Source organism: Salvelinus alpinus, chromosome 9 (assembly GCF_045679555.1).
Source record: "Salvelinus alpinus chromosome 9, SLU_Salpinus.1, whole genome shotgun sequence".
In the NCBI taxonomy this organism is placed as follows: domain Eukaryota; kingdom Metazoa; phylum Chordata; class Actinopteri; order Salmoniformes; family Salmonidae; genus Salvelinus; species Salvelinus alpinus.
In genome coordinates, this window is record NC_092094.1 from 70,488,671 (window position 1) to 70,515,525 (window position 26,855).

The following is a 26,855-nucleotide window of genomic DNA, read 5'->3' on the forward strand; positions in this document are numbered from 1 at the left end:
GCACCATGATGGAATGTGTAGAATTGCAGGAAATGAGTTTGAAAACTGCCAAATGATCTCTCCGATGCCAAGAGATGGGCCTTTAAAATGTTCCTTCCCAGGGAGCCAGACTTGGTTCGTCCCGATGGCATAGTAAAAACTCCTTGTATGCTATGTTTTGTCTATTTCGAGTTGTGTCCTGATTTTGAGGCGGTCCCTGATTCATTTGTTATCATAAAAAAAGGGGCCCCGACCTCAAGAAATCTAAGAATCCCTGGCCCAAAGAACATGCCCCATGTACTTGTGAGCATAACAAATTGGTTCGGTGACCCAATTAGCTACACTCTTGTTTTCCAAAATTGTTTTCTGTGGCCTGTGTTGGCTCTGTGCGTTAGGGTTGATGTAATGCAGACATTTCAGATACTCCCTGCCTGCCTATAACAATACCCTCCTTCAGTTACCATGCAGGGCTACTGGATGAAGCAGGGCCTTTGTGTGGCTGCTGCTAAGTTTGTTGGGGTCCTTTTGTGAGACTAGGACTGAGCAAGCCGGTCTGTTCAGCCACACACACACACACACACACACACACATGCACACACACGCGTGCTCACACACACACACACACACACACACACACACACACATACAGAATAGCCATATAGGACTATAGGAGAGAGAACACAGAGAGAGTGTGAGATAGAGAGAGTAAGTGAGCGTGTGTGAGATAGAGAGAGTAAGTGAGTGTGTGTGACATAGAGAGAGTGAGTGTGTGTGAGAGTGATTGAGTTAGAGACAAGAAGAGAGAAAGGAGACCATTTAGAAAACACTTACAGAGGTTCATTGTCTTTTTTGTGTGTTCATATCCAAACTGCCTCTATCTTCACCCTTTCCCTTTCCCTTTCTCCCTCCCTCTCTTCCTTATTATCCCATACACACTCTTTCAATCTCCTGTACCATAACGCTCTCTCGCTCTCTCTTCCTCTGCCTCCCACAATATCACTCTCAAACGAACGCTTTCTCTTTCTCCCTTTTTCTTTTCCTTCCTGTTCTGCCTTCCTCACTCAGAACCTCCCATCTCGACACAGCGTCCTTCCCTCTGCTCAATCAGCACCCTTCCTTCTGCAGAGAGGCAGAGAGTCTTCTAACGTTTCACTTCTTGTATTGAGGTTCTTCAGCTCTTGTTCTTGTGGAGGTCTTAGCCATGGCTTCTAGTTAACGTTACTTCTAAGACAGAACCCCCCGTATTCCCAGGTTTACCATATAAGAGAGCGAGAGAGACAGAGAGAGGAGAGAGTGCAGCAATATTTAAGATTTAAGACAGTGTTACTTTAGGGAAAAGTTCATATGGACTCTTTCTTGAGAAGAAAAAAAAAAAACGGCTGAGAATCAACTGAACTGAACTGGTGTCCATTTCAAGTATTTGTTTTAAAGCACTTATTGAGAATAGCTTCTAATATGGCACAGTAGCAATAATAAGGTCTTAGTTTGACGTGAGTGTCTACCACTGTTTTGGTCAAAACGTGTAAAGCGTCTATGAGTATGACCCACTGTGTGCAGCATTCCTCCCCTGGTGGGGTCACACTCCATCCTTTTTGTCTCCCCACCCTCCCAAATACTGTGACACACATGACATCACATGACTTGTCTTCCGCTAACGTTATCATGGTAACACCAACATGTTTTGAACGGTGCTTAGAAGCTCAACTTATTTATGGATGTAGGAGTAATCCGATTAAGTCATGTCACTGTCAGTCACCGTCAGTCACTGTCTCAAGGAAATCAACACCCAGCCCGAGTGAGTCTCGATCCTCACACACCTGACACTTTCAACGATGGCTGCCAATTTCATTTCAAACCAGACAATTTCCATGTTTATAAATTAAATTACATCCAGGTTTCCCCTAGTAGCAGTCTGAAGAAAGTCCGTTTTGGGTTGCGGCTAAAGTCTGGCTTGTGACAATAAATATGTTTTTTTTATTTTTTTTTATCACATTTTATTGGTCACATACACATATTTCACATGAAAATTCAAGGCTTTCATTTAGGTTCAGAATTCAAAAAAGTATGTCCATATTTGAGGACCAGTCTTTCCGAGCATGTAGCAGAATTAAAGGCCCATTCCGTAATTTACGGCTGTGAGTATCACATCTGGCCGTGATTGGGAGTCCCATAGGGTGGCGTACAATTGGCCCGGCATCGTCTGGGTTTGGCCGGGGTAGGCCGTCATTATAAATAAGAATATGTTCTTTAACTGACTTACCTAGTTAAATAAAGGTTCAATTAAAAATACTAAAAATCACAGACTCAGCCTTTAAAGTGTGACCTGTGACAGGCCTGGAGAAACCCTGCTTTTTTAACGGATTATAGAGCAGGTTGCCAGAGGTTGCCAGAGGTTGCCAGAGGCATAGGGAGAACAGAGGCATGTTGTATGTCACACTAGTCTGTGGGTTTGCGGTGTCTGACAACCTGTTAAACACGTAGAGTTGCGTTCAGCATTCACCAGCCACATAACCTAATCATAGACACCTAGGCTGCGGGCGAATATTTGTTTGGATGGGATTCAACTATTAATAATGATACATACAGTACGTGTGGGAAACGGTGTGTTACTCTGATCCTTCTTCATGTCAAAATAGAGCCTTTGAATCGAAAAATTCTATCTCCACACACCTGAAGGGCACTTTCCCTAGTTATCTGGCCTTCTATGCCAGCCAGCTTTCTAGCCTCTCCTACTATTCTCTCATACTCACAAAGGCCTATAAGACCACCAGAATTAGTTTCCTTCCAGAATCACTGTTTATTTCTGGGCTTTTCCTTCTCCTTCATCCTCTCCATTGCACACCAATGGGACAAACGCGCCAGGACTTGTTTCGTTAGCTGGTCGACTAGCTGCCAGCCATTCAGTTAGTCAGATGGCTCAGGCTAGATTGTGCTTTCCCTTACAAGAGAAACAAAGCATTTAAATTGAACTTCTAACTATCCTTTGATGCTTTTCATTGTCTTTGGAGAGAGAATGATAGCAATTAGGTCTCTGCCCAACACCAATCAAATACACATTTCATTTTAGCGCTTTCTTAGCAGTGAAAGAAAGGTTTATTGGCCTGAGGTTACTTGGCTACCATGGCTGGAGAATCCCATTGTGTCCAGTTCCATCGGGACCCCTAACCTCTGACTCCTTGACCTTAGCTTCATCCACTATCTATTGTCTGCAGGTTGCCCCTGACAACCTTCGAAGTCCAAAGAATGACTCTGTGGCTTTTTATGTTTTCGTCCACCTGTCGGGGTGTAAGTTTATAGCTGCATCAGTGTTATTGTCATTGCTCATGTTGTTCTGTTCAGTCAAGCCATGGGAATGTCACAATTCTATTGCATCAATGTGCCAAGACATGTCCTCAGTTATTGTGCCAAATTCTAACACAGATCGGATTGGATAGTGATTCCCAACTAGATGTTGTGGAGCTAAGAAAGCTATACTATATATGCTGCAGCATTACTGTAGTACATTTGTATTCAAGTCTATGTTGATACTGAGGTTTGTGTTTGAATCTGTTACCATATTAGCCAGAATTCTCTGCTTTGAGGATTAATTTGAAGCTAGTCTGAACAGGATTATTTGTTCATAAACCCGAAAAAAAATTATAAGTGGTTCTAATAAACTCACTCTTAATTAAGAAAACAGTTTGGTTTACGATCGGACTTGACCAAGCACACCCTGGAACGGAGTTTGCTGATTTCCAGACAGAAGAGAACAATGAGGCATCTACCATTGACCTACATTGGAGAACTGCTGCCTGCCATGAGAAATCAATGAATGATGTCATAGGAAATAGACAGAATCGCAAGTTTACACCATGGCTTCAATACTTTATTCTTTTCAAACCAACCACAATATTACAAAATATTAAGTGCCGCATGTCAAACAAAGACAGTTGCTTTTTTACAAATCGTCAGTATTAAAAACATTAATGATTTCAGGGAAAAAAATTATAAATACAAATTAAATTCTGTACAGTTACAAAAAATGATGCACAATAAAACATTTTAAATAAACAATTTTTGTATTCAAATTGTCTACAAATCTACAACTTTAAAAAACACCCATTTCCCAACCTTCCACACACACACACAAACAAACCACACGCACACAAAATATTCAAGTTTGTTAGGACAGGACAATTGACTTTACCCGCATTGGGGAAGAGGCAGAAAACGCACCAACACGGAAATCATGCTCAAAGACGTCTTGAGATGGGTTTTGTTCAGTTTGGTGCGAACACAGCCCAGTCTAAAAGACAGAGGGAGAAATTTGACCATGGCGTGTAATTTCGGCTCTGTCTCCCAGGTTTAAACTACCACACACGTGGGGCCAAGCCTTCATACATTTTTTGCTCTTTGTTCCCTATTATGGGTGCATGGCGAGCGTTCAACAACACACAAACCACCATTTAATCAAAGACTTCATCTCGTTTCAAAAGAAGTGGGAAATTAAAATTGCCCTCTAGTTAATTTTAATTACTGCCTAAATCAAAACACCCAGATGTTGTTGCGTATTATCATCCTTACTAGATTATTTCCTTGGAAATATAAGGTCATTTGTTACTACAAATTCTAGATACTACAAAACACCGATCAAATGCATCTTGATAGAGAAGCTTCACGATGTGAAACCCAGCTGCCAATTCCCAAGAGCAAAGCATGATACTCTAGTCAGTCACATATCGACTAGGGATCACCACGCAGATGGATAATATCAGTCACCAAAAAGACCCTGGCTACGTCCCAAATCGCACACTATCCCCTATGACCTCTGGTCAAAAGCAGTGCGCTATATAGGGAACAATTTGGAATGCAGCTTCTGCGTCTTTGGCTATGGGTCCAGAACTGCTTCTAACGAACCTCTATGACAGGGGTGTCAAACTCATTTTACAGAGGGCCGAGTGTCTGTTGGTTTGAGTTATTTCCTTCCAATTTGTGTCCAATTAAGACCTAGGTGAGGGGAGTTCCGAACTAATTAATGACCTTAATTCGTCAATCAAGTACAAGGGAGGAGCAAAACCTGCAGATACGCCATGGAATGACTTTGACACCTGTGCTCTATGATTAGATGTGGAGACAGAATACTTCACCACCTGACCTTCCATAAAGCTTGAGGCTCGATGTAGTGACCAGGTCAGGTCCCCAATATAAACAGATGTCTTGGGAACACCCGACAACTACACCCTACCCGTACTCCTACACCTCGTTGAAACGTCACATTAAGTTAGCGCTACAGACTCCATGTTTGTTACCTGGGTCGTGATCAGTAGGGCACAATATTTCAAATGAGTTTTGCAGCGGACAAAGGAAAACTGTGTTCTTATTGGAGACGTTCAGTAGTACCTCCCCGTTTCACTTCGGTTTTAAAACATACACCGAGTGATTCAACCTTCTGAAGCTGGCAAGTTACAGCTGACATAATACAATGCTGCCCCCTAATGGCCAAAGATACGCACTATAAACATTTAGACTTTTGAAGTCACAAAGAAATCCTGAGAGTTATTAATATAACACCCCCAACCCAAAATGCCCGAGTTTATTTTTTTGCTGATCATCAGATATGCATTAAAAAAAAATGTGCTGTGTCTATATTTTCAAACAGCACATAGCATTTTCACACAGCATAGAAACGAGACGGACACAAACTGTCCACTATACAAATACACAAACCACAATGCTGAGAGCTTCATAAGCTGGACACACACAGCGCACACAAACACACAGACCAGTGTCAATCCAGGCACTACCCTAAATCCAAACCCAAAAAGTATACACATGTATATACAAATGAACAGACACAAGGGGCCCATTTTAGACAAATCATTAACGTGGTACAGACACGGCTAAAGCAAAGGTTGATGGCTTCATAGTGTAACATTTCCCCTCACCCCATACCTCTACTCCTTCTTGAATAGGGACAGGAGTTTTCCCTTGACCAGTTATAGCCTATATTATATATACTCTGAGCCCTAGTTATTATAACTAGGGCTCAGAGTTGCTTCAGGTCAAGTAACGTGGTCGTAACTAGGCTATAATCCCATCCGCTCTCTCCCTCCCTCAGCTCTGGAGCAGGTCTCCCAGGTCGTAGGTGTCGAAGAAGTCGGACACGCCCTCGCCATCCTCCAGCCCCCAGAGGTAGTCGTCGTGGTGCGGAGAGAAGCTGACGAAGGGGGCGTTGGGGTCGGGGGTGAACCCGGGGCCCGGGAGCTGGTCCTCTGTCATCTGGAGCAAGCTGGGGGGCAGGCCCAGGAGGCCCTCTACGTCCAGGAGGGTGGTGGTGTTGGTGGTGGAGGTGTTGGGGAGGGATACTGACGCAGGTCTGGAGAGTTCAGCTATAGGGAGGGCGGAGAGGGAGCGAGGATGTGTTAGCGACTGGACACCCCCTTTGCGACACACGGGACTGTTTAGAGGAGGGCGCAACGGTACAGAACGTTCAGATGGAACGGTATTGTGTAGAACAGCTCCGACTGTCTGTCATGTACAATTGGAAATCGTATCAGGTCTATTCATTCTATTGCTATCTGCAACGTTCAGGACTTTTCACATCACTGAATAGACCTCAGCTGTATCAGACAAGACAGGCCCCCCCCAGGTCAGCTTACCTTCCATGGGCTCCTGCTTGACGTCGGTGTATTGGGGCTCCTGTTTGATAGTGGTGTACTGTGGTGGTGCCATGGCGAGGGAGGGGGTGGCAGTGTGACCCAGGGGGTGATGAGGGGAGTCTTTCCTGGGGGTGGTGGTGTTCTTGACGGGGCTGGCATCCTCCAGGCCCTCCTCGGGACAGAGGTACACCTCGATGGGGCCGTTCTTACTCTTCAGGTAGATCTGTTGGGATCCCTGTGGGTACAGGACAACAGGGAGATGTAGCAATGATGCACCACGGGAAGTGAGGGATAGTGAGCAGGATTGGTAATTGAATGGGCTCGGTTTCAAAATGTCAGAAGGGTAAAGTGTCTTTTTGTTATACAAGAGGATTGGCTTATTAAGAAAGTGTGTGGCATATCCTTGTAAGGAAGAGGTACAGGGACTGACGTTAAGGTCTGAAAGGCTCTCGCCCATTGGGCAGGTCAGGAGTTTTTGGGGTTATGATGACCTGCCCGGAAATGTAAAGACGACTGGAATTCTTTGTCATTTGGTTGTTATCACTAATTAAAAATCACTTGTCCAATGGGGCAACCACAGAGCAGGCCCAACGTGCACACTCATGTCACTTGCACCAAGTAATAGGGGCGGCAGGTAGCCTAGTGGTTAGAGCGTTGGGCCACTGTTCCCCGGTAGGCCGTCAACCTTAAAGGTTGCTGGATCGAATCCCTGAGCTGACAAGGTAAAAATATGTCGTTCTGCCCCTGAACAAGGCAGTTAACAGCCTACTGGGGAATAGTGGGTTACTGTAAGTAAGAATTTGTTCTTCTTGGACTTGCCTAGTTAAATAAAGGTTACACATAGGGCAATCCTTGGAACAGTCGCTGTGGCTTTTTTCACGTCTACTTCAGCTGTATTGTGCCACTGTTCAGTTGGCAGAAAACATTTTTCAAACGGTCAGGTACTAACTGAACTTTTCCAGTAAGAAAAGCAATTGCTGTTGTCTGTTGCAAAATGTTTTGCTACAGTGTGCCCAAATGAACACTACCCAGCTCTCTATCTATGACTAGATGACCACTCACCCCCGAGGACTCAGGCACCTCCAGCTTGGTTTCTGATGGGGCCTTGACGGCGATGACCGTCTGGTCCTGCAGGCTGGTTATAGACCTGATGTCCTGGTAGGTGACGTAACCTAGTTGTCCCTGGTTGTCCCCGTGTTCGGTCAACTCCTTGAGCTGGGTGCTGCTGGACGTGATCAGGTCTTCCAGGGCCTTCTCGGCCCTCTCCAGCTCTCCCAGCTCCTTCCTCAGGGCGCACGACTTCTCCCCGCTGCTGGCCGAGCCCTCGAACACGCCACCCACCCTAATAAAATGATTTTTATTTTTATGATGAGCCACTACAGAGTACATACATTGTACATCATGGTATAGATAGATCACGGTCAGGTGAAGTTGGAACTTTCAACACTTTAAGAAACGATTGTCTTTCGATTACAGAGCAAGGTGGACCTATCAATATATCACCAAGGAGTAGAGGCTAAGGAGTTGAAAATGGAATTGGGCCCACCTACAGCCGAAGAATGAGAAGTTACTTATCCTAAGTGTTGACTTGTCCTAAATGTACTTGTCCTAAGTGTCCTACTCACATCCACTGGATGTTGTTCTTGGACTTCTTGCGGATCAGCTGCACGCCCTCCAGCACGTTGGTGATGTCATAGATGCGTCTCTTCTGCACCTCGAGGACCTCGGTGGCCCAGTTGAGGTCCAGCACGCCGTCAGGTGACTCGCTCAGCAGGCCGACAAACTTCTTGGTCAGCAGACCCAGGGAGGTGTCGTAGCGCGTCCGCTCGCCGGGGGACTTGGGCGCTGAGGGTCATAGGTCATACAGGAGATGAGGTAAGAGAGTGGATTTGTGTACGGTGGACTATACATATGTGAACTCAATATTATGGATTGGGAAAAGATCTACATGTAGCTTGTGTGTTTGAGTATAAAGAATGTATGGGTGATTATGTTGTCTCGCTTTATGCAACCCGTCACTTATTTGGTAATGAAGACAGTAGGGGGCAGTCTTTTTTCACTGATGCAGACACTCACTTTTGGGACTAGGGATTCTGGCTGTGGCCACACTCCCCTTTTCTTTGGGAGTCCTGAAGTCTGGGAGGTAGAGGGGGTCCTCCAGGTCCAGCTTCCTCTTGGCCTATGGGGGGGGGGAGGCACAAAGAAGAGGAAAAAAGGGGTTAAAGACAGCTTGAGAAGGAGTATGTGTCCCAATAATATCTCCTTTCTCCTGAAGCTGGCACTCGTTCACTACACCCCACACATGTCAAATCACTGGATGGACAACATAGGAGGCATGGGCTAGAGAGTTTTGCACTATATATCTCCAACCAATAATTTCCTTTCAAAAAGGGGAGTGAACAAGTGCACACTGTGAGAAAGGACGGATTATTAGGATGCAGGGAGTCTATTGGAACCATTCCCAAGTTTGAATGCTTAACAAGTCCACTTGACATGTAACTATGTCCTATAGAGCTGTAGATCATGAGGATAGGATGGTCGCAGGCCATAGAATAGAGCCCAGCCCATCCACTGTGGTGTGAGATCTGTGCTGCCAGTATGCTAATGCTAATTGTGGCTGTTGAAAAGCGACAAGTCGTAATTGTGGTGGTGGTCTCAAGAACTGTGACAAAGGCCATAACATTCTCAAGCACTTCTAATGGGGGGAGTGTGTGTGTGTGTGTGTGTGTGTGTGTGTGTGTGGGACCGCCCCACTGCCCGCCAAACGCCACTCACTGACCACATCCCCCTGTTTCTTCTCCTCCTCCTTTTCCCCCCCATGACGCCCTCACTCCTCCTTTCCCCCCCATGACCCCCTCACTCCTCCTTTCCCCCCCCATGACCCCCTCACTCCTCCTTTCCCCCCCATGACCCCCTCACTCCTCCTTTCCCCCCCCCATGACCCCCTCACTCCTCCTTTCCCCCCCCCCATGACCCCCTCACTCCTCCTTTTCCCCCCCCCATGACCCCCTCACTCCTCCTTTTCCCCCCCCATGACCCCCTCACTCCTCCTTTCCCCCCCCCATGACCCCCTCACTCCTCCTTTCCCCCCCCCATGACCCCCTCACTCCTCCTTTTCCCCCCCATGACCCCCTCACTCCTCCTTTTCCCCCCCATGACCCCCTCACTCCTCCTTTCCCCCCCCCCCCCATGACCCCCTCACTCCTCCTTTCCCCCCCCATGACCCCCTCACTCCTCCTTTTCCCCCCCATGACCCCCTCACTCCTCCTTTCCCCCCCCATGACCCCCTCACTCCTCCTTTTCCCCCCCATGACCCCCTCACTCCTCCTTTCCCCCCCCATGACCCCCTCACTCCTCCTTTTCCCCCCCATGACCCCCTCACTCCTCCTTTCCCCCCCCATGACCCCCTCACTCCTCCTTTTCCCCCCCCATGACCCCCTCACTCCTCCTTTCCCCCCCATGACTCCCTCACTCCTCCTTTTCCCCCCATGACCCCCTCACTCCTCCTTTTGTACTCTTTTCTTTAAAGAACACACAGGCTACATTCCCAACCATCACATCTGACACTCCTTACACGAGGCCTCAATCAGTAGGTGACCTGACCAAGACACACACACATAAATAAGACCACCTATACACACCTCCGATTTTGCATCACACGTATTCACCACTATGCTAAGGTCATTTTAACTGACTGCTATTATCTCACAGAACAAAATGTATAAGATCAAGTCCACTTGACATGTAACTATGTCCTATAGAGCTGTAGATCATGAGGATAGGATGGTCGCAGGCCATAGAATAGAGCCCAGCCCATCCACTGTGGTGTGAGATCTGTGCTGCCAGTATGCTAATGCTAATTGTGGCTGTTGAAAAGCGACAAGTCGTAATTGTGGTGGTGGTCTCAAGAACTGTGACAAAGGCCATAACATTCTCAAGCACTTCTAATGGGGGGAGTGTGTGTGTGTGGGACCGCCCCACTGCCCGCCAAACGCCACTCACTGACCACATCCCCCTGTTTCTTCTCCTCCTCCTCCTCCTCCTTTCCCCCCCCATGACCCCCTCACTCCTCCTTTTACCCCCTCACTCCTCCTTTTCCCCCCCATGACCCCCCCCACTCCTCCTTTCCCCCCCATGACCCCCTCACTCCTCCTTTTCCCCCCCATGACCCCCTCACTCCTCCTTTTCCCCCCCATGACCCCCTCACTCCTCCTTTTCCCCCCCATGACCCCCTCACTCCTCCTTTTCCCCCCCATGACCCCCTCACTCCTCCTTTTCCCCCCCATGACCCCCTCACTCCTCCTTTCCCCCCCCCCCATGACCCCCTCACTCCTCCTTTTGTCCTCTTTTCTTTAAAGAACACACAGGCAGACTGCCACATTCCCAACTATCACATCTGACACTCCTTACACGAGGCCTCAATCAGTAGGTGACCAGACCAAGACACACACACATAAATAAGACCACCTATACACACCTCCGATTTTGCATCACACGTATTCACCACTATGCTAAGGTCATTTTAACTGACTGCTATTATCTCACAGAACAAAATGTATAAGATCTCCGAAGCCTGCGTTTACCTCAAACCTTATTTTCAGGGATGGCTGGACAAACCAGAGGTCCCTTAATTCCAGGTTTTAGAACTACAAGTTGGCGAGCTCTATTAGACAATTCTGTGCGGATCTGATCCCACCTCCCATTTTAACCTTGCAACCTCAGTGGGAATGATACCTGCCAATCAACATTGTCCCTCAAGCTTGGTTGTGGCTAACTCCCGTTGTTGTACAGACTAGTATGACAAGCAAGCGATTGTGATAATGTAATTTATACCATGGAAAAGGTATAACCTACTTACAGTATATGTTTGCATCAAATGACCTTCTCCTTTAAAAAGTCGTGTAATGATTATTAGTGCTGAGCGATTAACGGAAATGTAGGATATTTTTTGGTTTTTAAACAACTAATTGACTGACATTGGTTCAATTATTTTGAATTCCATTTCATTCAGTATTTTTCTGTGAGCTCAATGCACACATTGCGCCGGTTCTGCAGACAGATCAAGCCTGAACTGTGCGATGTAGTAGGAAGCTGTTGTTTCCAACCGACCAATATTCCGCATAGTTTAGCGCAGAAAACGTGGTAATTACTACAATTACCATAATCCATTGCGCACCTACCGTTCTGTGTTTTTTGTTGTTGGAATATGCCTGCTATCTAAAAAGAGACAGAAGAATTCCGATAGAGAGCAGTTGCTTCTCGAGGAATCTCTACCTGAAAAAAAACACGATCTAAGTGATAGATAGGTGGTTGATAGAAGTCATAAAAGTATTCCATTTTTACTTTTATTTTTTTATTGTGATTTTGTCAGACAGCATTAGGCAGCAGCTCTACAAAAAATTAAGGTCAAGTAATGTGAATAAATGATGGTTATTAACTGATAATCAGTAATGGGCAGTGACTACCACCGTGTGACTTTTATTAGGCCCAATTGTTTTATTCGGTGTTGTTACAGCATTCAACCCACATAATGCGCGGTGCATTTAATGTAATTTTTTAAAAATAGAAACCGAAATCAGAGACTATTTTCTTATACTCGAACCGAAACTGAACCAAGCTCAAAAAAGACTAATCGCTCAGCACCAATGAGTATATATATATATATATATATATATATATATATATATATATATATATATATATATATATATATATATATAAGCCTTACTATAATTTGTCTTACAAAATACATCAGTGACACCATTTAGGAGATTCAGGTTGTGAGCATGGTGCTTCTGATCAGGTTGACAATGGTCTTCTAATGCATGTCTGGTTACAGTAACATCTTTAACGCACATCATTTCCCGCTTGCTTCCAGAGAAGCGTAGGCCATTGAAAGAGAGAAATTAAAACTACAACCGAAGTCTAACAGGTCTAACGTTCAAACGTTTTCTAACTTAGGATGTATGGATTTGATCTAGGTATTTTCACTGTTGAACAAGCGTGTATCACCTGCACTAAAATATGTCATGGTTAGAATGTAAGGATTCTGTGCCTTTCTGCTGCTGGAAGAGGACTGCAGATGGTTTATTATGGTTTATTATTGTTAGACACGCCGAGTCCAAAATGGGAGGTTTAAAAAAATAATGAGGTCGTTTTCAATCCTCCGGAACGCATCTTTAATAGGACTTCAGAACACCCCCATACTGCAGCAATGGTATGCCCCCACTCCATTCCAACACACTAAATTAGGACCAGATTATAATGTGCTCAGTGGCAGTGGAGGGGAACCAAGCAGAACATTGAACATCTGCCCTGGGGTACCGCATGTACTGCTGGTTGAAAACCGAGAGGGAAGTGGTGTTACCCCCCCACAGATGTGCGTGTGTGTGTGTGTGTACACACAACTCCATAACCCCATAAATCTCGTTTTACAAACCGCACAACCACACACGCCAGATCACAGTTGGAGAGAGGGCATGTCAAATGAGACTATGCTCTGCTTCAGTGTGGCTACAGACACAACCCAGCATGTGCCACGAAGGCCACATGTCCACAAGCTACAAATCAAACCATGGTATAAACTATGTGACGCATGTCATGATCTGACGCTGCAATAGGCCTTATGTACTAAGTAAGGTCATTACAGTACAACTAGACACACAGACTACAGGGTAGAATTAAACAAATGTGTAGTTTTAACTTTCACCTATGGTTTTAACTGCACTGGTTCTCTTTTTTTCTAACCATGAATAGGTTCGAATCCAGGCTGTATCACATCTGGCTGTGATTGGGAGTCCCATAGGGCGGCGCACAATTGGCCCAGCGTCGTCCGGGTTTGGCCAGGGTGGGCAGTCATTGTAAATAAGAATTTGTTCTTAACTGACTTGCCTGGTAAAAAATAAAATAAAATAAATAAATAAAAAATGGTCTGGAAAAACTCCTATCTCTTAGTAAAACCCATACTTTACTACAGTAGATCTGAGAGGAGATTTGAGAATGTGAGCAGCATGTGGCTTTGAATTGAACCATGAGAGAGAGAGGGACAAAGGATGACATTGTCCCTCTGTCCTCCACCACATGTCCACCTGTCTGTCAGTGACATATGGCACAGCCACACACAGCAGGTGGCAGGGAAAGACAACAAGAGGACCTGTCTAACCCTTCTAGCACACACACACACGTTCATTTCAGGGGCTACTATATATTGCTATTACTAGGCCTAGGCTAGATTATAGTCAAATTACTCTACTTGTCTTTCACACACAATCGCATCTGTTAAGATTTTCATTAGTAGTCTATCAGTAAGCCTGCTACTTATGGTAAATACAAAACAATACATTCGTAATAATGATCAATTTATTGTCTAGTAGTGGGCTTGTTTGTTCCCCTCTAACTTGTTCAACCTGTATTAAGACATGATTTCTCCTTTTGACCAATAAAGAGGAAGGAAATGGCCAAGTGGCGGAGCGATTGAGTAAAAGATAGCACCAATCCCACTCTTACACTCTTTTCAGACCACCTCATGGATTAAACATGTGACCCCCTGTGTCATCTTCTGGAGACTGGTCTAAATGCAACCGGTCAATTAAATCCCAGAGAAGATGACATGTGGTGGTTAAAATGGCCGCCTTGCATTGTATCTAACTCGAATGGGCCTCCCCTTGAACATTTCACCACAGTTTTGCCCTGCAGCGGCCCGGCTTAGGCCTGTGAGTTTGTGTTTGTCGTGAGGTTTTGAATGGGGAGTCAGCGCTTTGCCTTTTGGCGTGGGAAAATGCAAGGCCTATGTCAGCTAGCGTACCACAGGCGAGGGGGGGGAAGGAAAAAAATAAAAAAAATCACTCAACCACCAAATGCTAACACAAAGTTATGTAAAGAGAGACACAGAACATAACGAGTCACACACACACACACACACAAGCAATAAATTAAGCTAAAAGAATGTCATGTTCAAACATAGTGAGTTAACAGCTAACTACAGCAATTGTCAACACATTAGCAGGCCATTGCTGGCGATCTACTTTAAGTACATTTACATGGTCCCGTGTGGCTCAGTTGGTAGAGCATGGTTTTACAAGGGTTGTGGGTTCGATTCCCACAGGGGACTAGTGTGAGAAATATGTATGAAAATGTATTTACTTACATTGACAAGAGTGTCTGCCAAATGACATAAATGTATTTCAATACACCGAGTCCCTCCTTCACAATCCATTCTTTATCTCCATGACCCATTGCGTCATAATGTCTCAACCCACAGCCGTTATTGCCTCATTCTAAGACAGTGACTAAGCGTCTTCACCCTAAACGTGCATGTAAGTTCAGCTGTCCTTCCACGCCTCTAACTCACGCCATTTCAACAGATATGACTGGATTTTCCTCCAGAGGCATTTCACAAATCTGTGTCACATGAACCAAATGGTTTCAACAGACTCACTTCTAGCTACTGGTGTGTGTGTGCGCGTGTAAACCTTCTCTCTCTCTTCAAACGCCGGTTCAGTTACGTAGAACCTAACTGCCAAGACAAGGACAAGTTTCAATATGTGTGACAAAAAGACCCGTTCAACACCAAGCTAGCCTACGTCCCTCACACATAAAAAAGACGGCCCCATTCCCCATGCTACTGGGGAATGGAGCAGGCCAAAAAGCCAAAAGAGAGCTTTTGGCTGGAGTGTAAACAAGGGGCAAAGTGGGCACTCACACCCCAGCACCCTGAGCCCTAGCCTGAATAGAGGCTGACCATGGGGTCCCAGAGAGGGGTGAGGGCATAGGCAATGATGACATGAGGTAGTGATGTGTGGAGGTGAGAGAGATCAGGGGGTAGCTAGCACGTCACCGAAACCTACAGCACTTTATTTTTTACATTGTAGAATAATAGTGAAGACATCAAAACTAGGAAATAACACATGGAATCATGTAGTAACCAAAAAAGTGCTAAACAAATTTAAATAGATTTTATATTTGAGAATCTACAGTAGCCACCCAAAGAGTAGCCACCCTTTGCCTTGATGACAGCTTTGCACACGCTTGGCATTCTCTCAACCAGCTTCATGAGGTAGTCACCAGGAATGCATTTCAAATAACAGGTGTGCCTTGTTAAAAGTTACTTTGTGAAATTTCTTTCCTTCGTTTTTAAATATTTGTTTTTTATTTCACCTTTATTTAACCAGGTAGGGCAGTTGAGAACAAGTTCTCATTTACAACTGCGACCTGGCCAAGATAAAGCAAAGCAGTGCGACAAAAACAACACAGAGTTACACATGGGATAAACAAACGTACAGTCAAAAACACAATAGAAAATCTATGTACAGTGTGTGCAAATGTAGTAAGGTTAGGGAGGTAAGGCAATAAATAGTAGTGGCAAAATAATTACAGTTTAGCATTAACACTGGAGTGATGGATGTGCAGATGATGATGTGCAAGTAGATACTGGGGTGCAATAGAGCAACAAAAATAACAATATGGGGATGAGGTAGTTGGGTGTGCTATTTACAGATGGGCTGTGTACAGGTACAGTGATCGGTAAGCTGCTCTGACAGCTGATGCTTAAAGTTAGTGAGGGAGATATAAGTCTCCAGCTTCAGTGATTTTTGCAATTCGTTCCAGTCATTGGCAGCAGAGAACTGGAAGGAAAGGTGGCCAAAGGAGGTGTTGGCCAGCCAACGAGAGCATACAGGTTGCAGTGGTGGGTAGTATATGGGGCTTTGGTGACTAAACGGATGGCATGTTGATAGACTACATCCAATTTGCTGAGTAGAGTGTTGGGAGGCTATTTTGTAAATGACATCGCCGAAGTCAAGGATCGGTAGGATAGTCAGTTTTACGAGGGTATGTTTGGCAGTATGAGTGAAGGAGGCTTTGTGCTGCGAAATAGGAAGCCGATTCTAGATTTAATTTTGGATTGGAGATGCTTAATGTGAGTATGGAAGGAGAGTTTACAGTCTAACCAGACACCTAGGTATTTGTACCTGTCCACATATTCTAAGTCAGAACCGTCCAGAGTAGTGATGCTAGGCGGGCGGGCAGGTGCGGGCAGCAATCGGTTGAACAGCATGCATTTAGTTTTACTAGCATTTAAGAGCAGTTGGAGGCCACAAACAGAGTGTTGTATGGCATTGGTCCTATATCGACATAACCTGAAAGGCCGCTCAGCAAGGAAGAAGCCACTGCTCCAAAAACGCCATAAAAAGCCAGACTACGGTTTGCAACTGCACATGGGGACAAAGATTGTACTTTTTGGAGAAATGTCCTCTGGTCTGATGAAACAAAAATAGAACTGTTTGGCCATAATGACCATCGTTATGTTTGGAGGAAAAAGGGGGAGGCTTGCAAGCCAAAGAACACCATCACAACCGTGAAGCACGGGGGTGGCAGCATCATGTTGTGGGGGTGCTTTGCTGCAGGAGGGACTGGTGCACTTCACAAAATAGATGGCATCATGAAAAGGAAAATGATGTGGATATATTGAAGCAACATCTCAAGACATCAGTAAGGAAGTTAAAGCTTGTTTGCAAATGGATCTTCCAAATGGACAATGACCCCAAGCATACTTCCAAAGTTGTGGCAAAATGGCTTAAGGACAACAAAGTCAAGGTATTGGAGTGGCCATCACAAAGCCCTGACCTCAATCCTATAGAAAATTTGTGGGCAGAACTGAAAAAGCGGGTGCGAGCAAAGAGGCCTAGAAACCTGACTCAGTTACACCAGCTCTGTCAGGAGGAATGGGCCAAAATTCACCCAACTTATTGTGGGAAGGTTGTGAAAGGCTACCCGAAACGTTTGACCCAAGTAAAACAATTTAAAGGCAATGCTACCAAATACTAATTGAGTATGTAAATTTCTGACCCACTGGGAATGTGATGAAAGAAATAAAAGCTGAAATAAATCATTCTCTCTACTATTATTCTGACATTTCACATTCTTAAAATAAAGTAGTGATCCTGACTGAGTTGCTGCGTGGGGTGCAGAGCTGTTGGCCGGGGTAGGGGTAGCCAGGTGGAAAGCATGGCCAGCTGCAGAAAAATACTTATTGAAATTCTCGGTTATCGTAGATTTATCGGTGCTGACAGTATTTCCTAGCCTCAGTGCAGTGGGCAGCTGTGAGGAGGTGCTCTTATTCTCCATGGACTTTACGGTGTCTCAACTTTTTGGAATTAGTGCTACAGGTTGCAAATTTCTGTTTGAAAAAGCTAGCCTTAGCTTTCCTAACTGACTGTGTATATTGGATCCTGACTTCCCTAAAAAGTTGCATATTGCGTGGGCTGTTCGATGCTAATGCAGTACGCCACAGGATGTTTTTGTGCTGGTCAAGGGCAGTGAAGTCTGGAGTGAAACAAGGGCTATATCTGTTCTTAGTTCTACATTTCTTTTGAATTGGGCATGCTTAAGATGGTGAGGAAAGCACTTTTATTTTTTCAATTTAAAGTTTTATTAAGTTTTCAATCAACCAACCAAACACATTCCACATTCACAGATGTGACAGACTTAAAAAAAATAAAAAAATAAAAAATAATAATAAAAAAATTGTTATATATATACAGTGGGGAGAACAAGTATTTGATACACTGCCGATTTTGCAGGTTTTCCTACTTACAAAGCATGTAGAGGTCTGTAATTTTTATCAAAGGTACACTTCAACTATGAGAGACGGAATCTAAAACAAAAATCCAGAAAATCACATTGTATGATTTTTAAGTAATTCATTTGCATTTTATTGCATGACATAAGTATTTGATACATCAGAAAAGCAGAACTTAATATTTGGTACAGAAACCTTTGTTTGCAATTACAGAGATCATACGTTTCCTGTAGTTCTTGACTAGGTTTGCACACACTGCAGCAGGGATTTTGGCCCACTCCTCCCTACAGATCTTCTCCAGATCCTTCAGGTTTCGGGGCTGTCGCTGGGCAATACGGACTTTCAGCTCCCTCCAAAGATTTTCTATTGGGTTCAGGTCTGGAGACTGGCTAGGCCACTCCAGGACCTTGAGATGCTTCTTACGGAGCCACTCCTTAGTTGCCATGGCTGTGTGCTTCGTGTCGTTGTCATGCTGGAAGACCCAGCCACGACCCATCTTCAATGCTCTTACTGAGGGAAGGAGGTTGTTGGCCAAGATCTCGCGATACATGGCCCCATCCATCCTCCCCTCAATACGGTGCAGTCGTCCTGTCCCCTTTGCAGAAAAGCATCCCCAAAGAATGATGTTTCCACCTCCATGCTTCACGGTTGGGATGGTGTTCTTGGGGTTGTACTCATACTTCTTCTTCCTCCAAACACGGCGAGTGGAGTTAGACCAAAAAGCTCTATTTTTGTCTCATCAGACCACATGACCTTCTCCCATTCCTCCTCTGGATCATCCAGATGGTCATTGGCAAACTTCAGACGGGCCTGGACATGCACTGGCTTAAGCAGGGGGACCTTGCGTGCGCTGCAGGATTTTAATCCATGACGGCGTAGTGTGTTACTAATGGTTTTCTTTGAGACTGTGGTCCCAGCTCTCTTCAGGTCATTGACCAGGTCCTGCCGTGTAGTTCTGGGCTGATCCCTCACCTTCCTCATGATCATTGATGCCCCACGAGGTGAAATCTTGCATGGAGCCCCAGACCGAGGGTGATTGACCGTCATCTTGAACTTCTTCCATTTTCTAATAATTGCGCCAACAGTTGTTTCCTTCTCACCAAGCTGCTTGCCTATTGTCCTGTAGCCCATCCCAGCCTTGTGCAGGTCTACAATTTTATCCCTGATGTCCTTACACAGCTCTCTGGTCTTGGCCATTGTGGAGAGGTTGGAATCTGTTTGATTGAGTGTGTGGACAGGTGTCTTTTATACAGGTAACGAGTTCAAACAGGTGCAGTTAATACAGGTAATGAGTGGAGAACAGGAGGGCTTCTTAAAGAAAAACTAACAGGTCTGTGAGAGACGGAATTCTTACTGGTTGGTAGGTGATCAAATACTTATGTCATGCAATAAAATGCAAATTAATTATTTAAAAATCATACAAGGTGATTTTCTGGATTTTTGTTTTAGATTCCGTCTCTCATAGTTGAAGTGTACCTATGATAAAAATGACAGACCTCTACATGCTTTGTAAGTAGGAAAACCTGCAAAATCGGCAGTGTATCAAATACTTGTTCTCCCCACTGTACATATATACATACATACACACATACACACAAATAATAATTATAACAAAATTTAAAATATAGAACTTGCAGCAGCACTATCAAGGTTCTTATTAGCTATTTCCAGCCTTAGCTGAGATGACGAGCCAATGATTAGTTTTTAGATTTTACAGCACCTTACACAACACGCATCTGCTCACCTCCCCGATCCCCCCATTCACTCTGTCCAATTTGAGATATAGTGGAGTAGTGGAGACCAGAGTCTATCAAACTTGGGCTGTCTCTTGTGGAGGTCATAAGTGAGTTTTTCAAGAGGGAGAAAGTCAACAATCTGGTCAATCCACATTTTAAATGTAGGAGAGGTACTAGAGGCCCACAATAGAAGGATACATTTCTTAGCAAAGTATGTAATGGTCATGAGCAAATTTTCTCTGTCAGGATCAAGAACAAAGTCCTGCTGGGCATTAAGAAGATAGAGACACGGGGTCAAATCAAACTGTACATCTAGTATTTTCTGTGCAGCAGTATGTATAGATTGCCAAAATCTGGCAATCTCTCTACAGCTCCAAAATACATGCATATAGGTTCCACTTTCAGAGGTACATCTTTTACAGTTAGGAGAAATGTCTGTTTTCATTTTATGGAGTCTCAAGGGAGTGTAATAAAATTTGTACAAAAATTTGTAATTCGATTCTTTCATTTTTACATTAGTAGAGGAGCAGTATACCCTGTCGCAAACCTCCGCCCATAACTCATCACTGATAGTCAGACCAAGGTCCTTTTCCCAGATTATTTTCAAAGGAGTAAAGGAGGAGCCTCCTTTCTCAGAAAGGAGTCTATAGATATAGGATATTTTGCCTTTAATGGATTGTGCTGTGACAAGAAGGGTTTCAACTTCGTTCAACTGAGTTCTAAACCTCCTCTTGGAAGTAAATGAGGAGATGACATGTCTAATTTGAAGATATTTAAAAAAATGGGATCTTGGCACATTGAATTCACTGCAGAGCTCTTGAAAGGATTTCAGTGTAGTGGTCTTCTGATGAAATAGGTCTGAAAAGTTCCTGATTCCTAGAGTATGCCAAAGATTAAAGTTGGCATCCCTCAGGGCTTTTGGCAAGTCTGGGTTGCCTACTATAGGCGAGTGAGAGCATATTTGGGAGGAGATGCCCAGGTATTTCTTACAGTCCCTCCACGCTAGTAGGGTGCTGTAAATCACAAATGTTTTGGCTATGTTGCCCACTTCACTAAAGTTATTAATGAATATAGTTGAGCTTAGTGGCAATGAACCACAGGATTGGGCTTCTATCTGGATCCACGTTGACTCTTGTCTGTTTGTGATCCATGTTAGCATGTTGCGGATTTGGGCAGACCAGTAGTACAATTGAAGGGAGGGAAGGGCAAGACCGCCCTTAGATTCAGGTTTCGATAGAGTGGAGAGCTTGATCCTAGGTTTTTTATTGCCCCATATAAATTTGGTGATGCTTTGGTTAATTGTTTTGAAAAAGGAAGCTGGGAGATAGCATGGGAGCATCTGAAATAAATAGTTCAGTCTAGGGAGGATGTTCATACGGATTACATTAATTCTTCCTACTAAGCTAATTGGGAGGGAGATCCAGGTTTGGAGGTTGTTTTTGATTCGATCCAGGAGTGGAAGATAATTTTCCTTGAAAAGCCTATTCAGATCTGGTGTTATGAATATCCCAAGGTATTGAAACCCCTGTGTCTTCCATTGGAATGGGCATAGTGTCTTCATAGAACTTGTGAGTGTAATATTGAGAGGGCAGACAGTGGATTTGTTAAAATTAATCTTATAACCTGAAAACGTGCCATACTGAGCAATTGTGTCTAAAATGGGAGGAAGGGATTTCTCAGGGTTGGATATGTAGAGCAAGACATCATCCGCGTAAAGCGAAATCTTGTGTTGCAGGCCGCCTGCAGGAACACCAGGCGGCCTGCAGCACAAGATTTCGCTTTACGCGGATGATGTCTTGCTCCTTATCAACTCTGCCAGAGGCTCCGCCCCCAACAGGTAAGGAAAGCACTTTTAAAGAACAACCAGGCATTCTCTACTAACGGGATGAGGTCAATATGCTTCCAGGATACCCAGGCCAGGTCGATTAGAAAGGCCTGCTCGCTGAAGTGTTTTAGGGAGCGTTTGACAGTGATGAGGGGTGGTCGTTTGACTGCGGGCCCCTTTCGGACGCAGGCAATGAGGTAGTAAGCACTGAGATCCTGGTTGAAGACAGCAGAGGTGTATTTAGAGGGCAAGTTGGTCAGGATGATATCTATGAGGGTGCCCATGTTTACAGATTTAGGGTTGTACATGGTAGGTTCCTTGATAATTTGTGTGAGATTGAGGGCATCTAGTTTAGATTGTTGTATGGCCGGGGTGCTAAACATATCCCAGTTTAGGTCATCTAACAGTACGAACTCTGAAGATAGATGTGTTTGAGTCAATCATTTGTGACAAAGTAGGGGTGTAATACAGAAGATAGCCCTATTTGGTAAAAGAGCAAGTCCATATTATGGCAAGAACAGCTCAAATAAGCAAAGAGAAACAATAGCCCATCATTACTTTAAGACATGAAGGTCAGTCTATCTGGAAAATTTCAAGAACAAGAAAAGTTTCTTCAAGTGCAGTCACAAAAACCATCAAGCGCTATGATGAAACTGGCTCTCATGAGGACCGCCAAAGAAAAGGAAGATCCAGAGTTACCTCTGCTGTAGAGGATAAGTTCATTAGAGTTACCAGCCTCAGAAATTGCAGCTCAAATAAATGCTTTACAGAGTCAACTGTTCAGAAGAGACTGCATGAATCAGGCCTTCATGGTCAAATTGCTGCAAAGAAACCACTACTAAAGGACACCAATAAGAAGAGACTTGCTTGGGCAAAGAAACACAAGCAATAGACAGACCGGTGGAAATCTGTCCTTTGGTCTGATGAGTCCATATTTCCGATTTTTGGTTCTAACCGCCATGTTTTTGTGAGACGCAGAGTACGGATGATCTCCGCATGTGTAGTTCCCACCGTGAAGCATGGAGGAGGAGGTGTGGGGGTGCTTTACTGGGGATACTGTCAGTGATTTGTTTAGAATTCAAGGCACACTTAACCAGCATGGCTACCACAGCATTCTGCAAAGATACGCCATCTCATCTGGTTTGCGCTTAGTGAGACTACAATTTGTTTTTTAACATGACAATGACCCAACAAACACCTCCAGGCTGTGTAAGGGCTATTTGACCAAGAGGGAGAGTGACAGAGTGCTGCATCAGATGACCTGGCCTCCACAATTATTTTATTTATTTATTATTTCACCTTTATTTAACCAGGTAGGCCAGTTGAGAACAAGTTCTCATTTACAACTGCGACCTGGCCAAGATAAAGCAAAGCAGTGCTACAAAAAACAACAGAGTTACATGGGATAAACAGAAGTACAAACAAAAGTACAGTACAATCACCCGACCTCAACCCAATTGGGATGGTTTGGGATGAGTTGGACCGCAGAGTGAAGGAAAAGCAGCCAACAAGTGCTCAGCATATGTGGGAACTGCTTCAAGACTGTTAGAAAAGCATTACAGGTGAAGCTGGTTGAGAGAATGCCAAGAGTGTGCAAAGCTGTCATCAAGGCAAAGGGTGGCTACTTTGAAGATTTGTTTAACGCTTTTTTGGTTACTACATGATTCCATGTGTACTTTCATAGTTTTGATGTCTTCACTATATTCTACAATGTAGAAAATAGTAAAAATAAAGAAAAACCCTTGAATGAGTAGGTGTGTCCAAACTTTTGACTGGTACTGTATGTGTCAAACTGAAACCTGAGAGCACTCCTTGACCTTCTGTCTTGTTTTTCAACTCGGGAGTAAAACTCTTGTCAAACATTTACGAGTTAGTTGTAGTATCATCCGCACAGGAAACACAGTATTTCACAGCACGCCAATCACTCAAACATCATAGCAGCAACCACTATAAATATGACACAGGTTATCTATAATGAACTATTAACTCTCTAGATTTAGCTTCCACTTGAGTGTAGGAGTGCCCTAATACAATATCAAGGTGAATATGACTAGTATGATGTTGACGTTTGACCAGTTGTTAGTCTCTGCCAAGTTGTAAGTATCCATGACAACCTGTGAAGTGGTCCTGTATGGCTCAGTTGGTAGAACATGGTGCCTGCACTGCCAGGGTTGTGGATTCAATTCCCGGGGCCACCCATACATAAAATGTATGCAAGCGTGACTAAGTTGCTTTAGATAAAAGTGTCTGCAAAATGGCATATATTATATAAGTATCTGTGAGTGACCCATATTTGAGATCAATTCTACTCCCATTTTCCCCAATGAGAATGACTTCAGCAGGGAGAAGGATAACGGCTCGTTCACAGTGTAACCCAAAGTGTTTACGAGTAACAGGGCATGGCAAGAGGATGTCCTGCTCTACCACTTCTTCTCACACTATTATCATTACCAAGTTTCCAGGGCAAGTATAGCTGGGCCCCAGTTATAGGCTATAACTAGTTGTAACTTGTAATCTAGCAGTAACTAGTTTTATAACAAAATGTTCCTGGTCATTAAAAGCTCATGGTCCTAATCCTAAAAGCAGGATAGAGAGGGGCGATGAATACCCTGATCGCCTGACCTAGTGCCATGGTCAGACTTGGCCTAGAATAGGAAGTAGACATTAGGACAATGGTGAGTAATACACAATGGAAATTGCATTGGCCCAGACATGTGACGAGCCAAGTTAATGTCATTGTATTAGCGCAAAGCACAGGAGTAGTGTTCCCCTCAATATTTAGTCCTAAAGACAATATCAGCCTGGACGCACACACTGAACCCTGGGTGTGTGTGTTAATCAGCAACATGTCATTATCTCCCTTAAGACTACTCCTCTGTGTGTGTGTGTGTGTGTGTGTGTGTGTCATGTTTGAACATACAAATTGTGTCAGCTCCCAAGAAAAGTGAGTGGTTGTCCAGCTGTGACCTGTGACCTTTGTGGATGGACACAAACAGGTTGAGCCGGGTGTATATGACCTGGCTTGGTTGGTTAGTGACAGCTGGGGGCTATGGCTAAACAATGTGTTAAGCTAAATGGCATTTTTCAGCAAATTACTTGCATTGGCTGATTGGGCATTATGAAATGAGTTCCCTGTCCAGGAGGTGCATTTCCTCATTCATGTAAGGTTTAACTAACATACACGATAAAACCTATTCCCCCTCAGGAGACTGAAAAGATTTGGCATGGGTCCTCAGATCCTCAAAAGGTTTTACAGCTGCACCATCGAGAGCATCCTGACAGGTTGCATCAGTGTGGCAACTGCTCGGCCTCCGACTGCAAAGCACTACAGAGGGTAGGGCGTACGGCCCAGTACATCACCGGGGACAAGCTTCCTGCCATCCAGGCGGTGTCAGAGGAAGGCCATAAAAATTGTCAAAGACTCCAGCCACCCTAGTCATAGACTGTTCTCTCTGCTACCGCACGGCAATCGGTACTGGAGCTCTAAGTCTAGGTCCAAGAGGCTTCTAAACAGCTTCTACCCCCAAGCCATAAGACTCCTGAACAGGACTTTTGCATTGCCCCCTCCCCCCCTCCACTGCTGCTACTCTCTGTTATCTATGCATAGCCACTTTAATAACTCTACCTACATGTACATAATTACCTCAATTACCTGGATACAGGTTCCCCCGCACATTGACTCTGTACCAGTACTCCCTGTATATAGCCCCGCTATTGTTATTTACTGCTGCTCTTTAATTATTTGATATTCTTATCTCTTACTTTTTGAACCATACATTGACATGTAGAATGAGAAATCACCCTGTGCTTGACAGTTTTTAAATGTCAAGCACAACTCTGATGAATATTCATACCGGTGGAATGTAAGAATATTTTGCCCATAATTTGGCGTATTGTATAGTCAGTAACGTTAATTATCAAGTGGATAACAGTAATATCGATTGTTGGTAGTTTAAAAAAACATTTTTAAAAGTCTTACCGGGAGTCTGCCGGAGGGTCTGATGGGTTTAGCTTCAGGTCCATGGGGAGTTCCATAGAGGCAGTTCACCCTTTGTTCGGCCGCTGTCGTGTTGCAGATTTGGGTGAAGTATCCAGCCCGTACAGAGTTCATCGGTGAACTGCATAACCCGGTGCTGAAGAATTCTGTCTTCACTCCAGACAAAACTTTATTCTGTGAACACGACAGCCCTCCTACAGCACCTCGGCCAGACGCAGGAGAAACGCCTTTGGGCAGCCGCATCATTTTAGTAAATTTAAATAACGACTGTGTTCAAATCAAAATACGTTTAGCTACTAGCAAAACTCAAATATTCCAGAAAACTGTATTCACGACAGTGAATGAAAGGAGTTGGAGTCTTTCCGATACGAACTGGAAACGATGTCTCACAATTCGTAACTAGTTTGATAAAAGTCCGAAGAATTTCATAAAAATACTATTTAGTTATTGATGTGCAAAATGCATAAGTGAAATACCTAATCACCAGAGATATCCTTTGTTTGAGTATTTTCTGAAGTTAAACGACTTGCATTGCAACCGATATTATACTTGATGTGTCCAGTTGAGAGAAAACGTAGACGTTGCCTAGCTAGCTAATGATTTAATAGCTAAATAAATAAACAACAAGTATATTTGCAAGTCCAGAATGGGCAAACTTTGAAGTTTACGTCTTGAGAAGCAGAATCCTCCAGAAATACAAAGTTTAGGCGTATTCTTCAGATTTTCCGTAGAGAAGATACTGCCACGGTCCGGTTCTCTGTCCAGCTAAAAAGCTTAGCTCTTGATACAAGGGAATTGGAGTTCGGAAGAACTGCTTTTTTAGCGCCAAATTTCGTCCCGCGAAATTTGGATCTCCCGCGGTTAGAGCGCATCTTTGATTGGTCCAAAGCGACTTCGATTGTTACATTGCGCATATATTTGCATAAAACAGTTGGCGCGGGGCGTACCCAGCCTTAAAGGAATAGTATGTCTATGTGTGGTCATTTTAGGGACAAAGTAAGCCATTTCGAATCAAAAATGTTAAATAATAACATGCTTTTATAACCTACTGATAAGCAGTACGACATGAGGAGCAAATGCATCTAGATATTATTTTATTTCC

At 44.2% G+C, this 26,855-nt stretch overlaps 1 protein-coding gene across 2 annotated transcripts; it reads right to left on the reverse strand.

Moving 5' to 3' along the window:
• Positions 1–3,997: 3,997 nt before the first annotated feature.
• Positions 3,998–26,538, reverse strand: e2f2 (E2F transcription factor 2). 2 transcript variants are annotated; one of them, XM_071327068.1, is made up of 6 exons: positions 25,736–26,538; positions 8,694–8,796; positions 8,243–8,462; positions 7,680–7,959; positions 6,618–6,852; positions 3,998–6,347 (listed from the first exon to the last, which is right to left on the reverse strand). In XM_071327068.1, the coding sequence occupies exons 1-6, from the start codon at positions 25,997–25,999 to the stop codon at positions 6,073–6,075; spliced, it is 1,377 nt and encodes a 458-aa protein (XP_071183169.1). In that variant the 5' UTR covers positions 26,000–26,538; the 3' UTR covers positions 3,998–6,072. The 2 variants fall into 2 exon arrangements, with proteins under 2 accessions (XP_071183169.1, XP_071183170.1); XM_071327069.1 differs by lacking the exon at positions 25,736–26,538 and adding an exon at positions 14,764–14,892.
• Between the last annotated feature and the right edge of the window lie 317 nt (positions 26,539–26,855).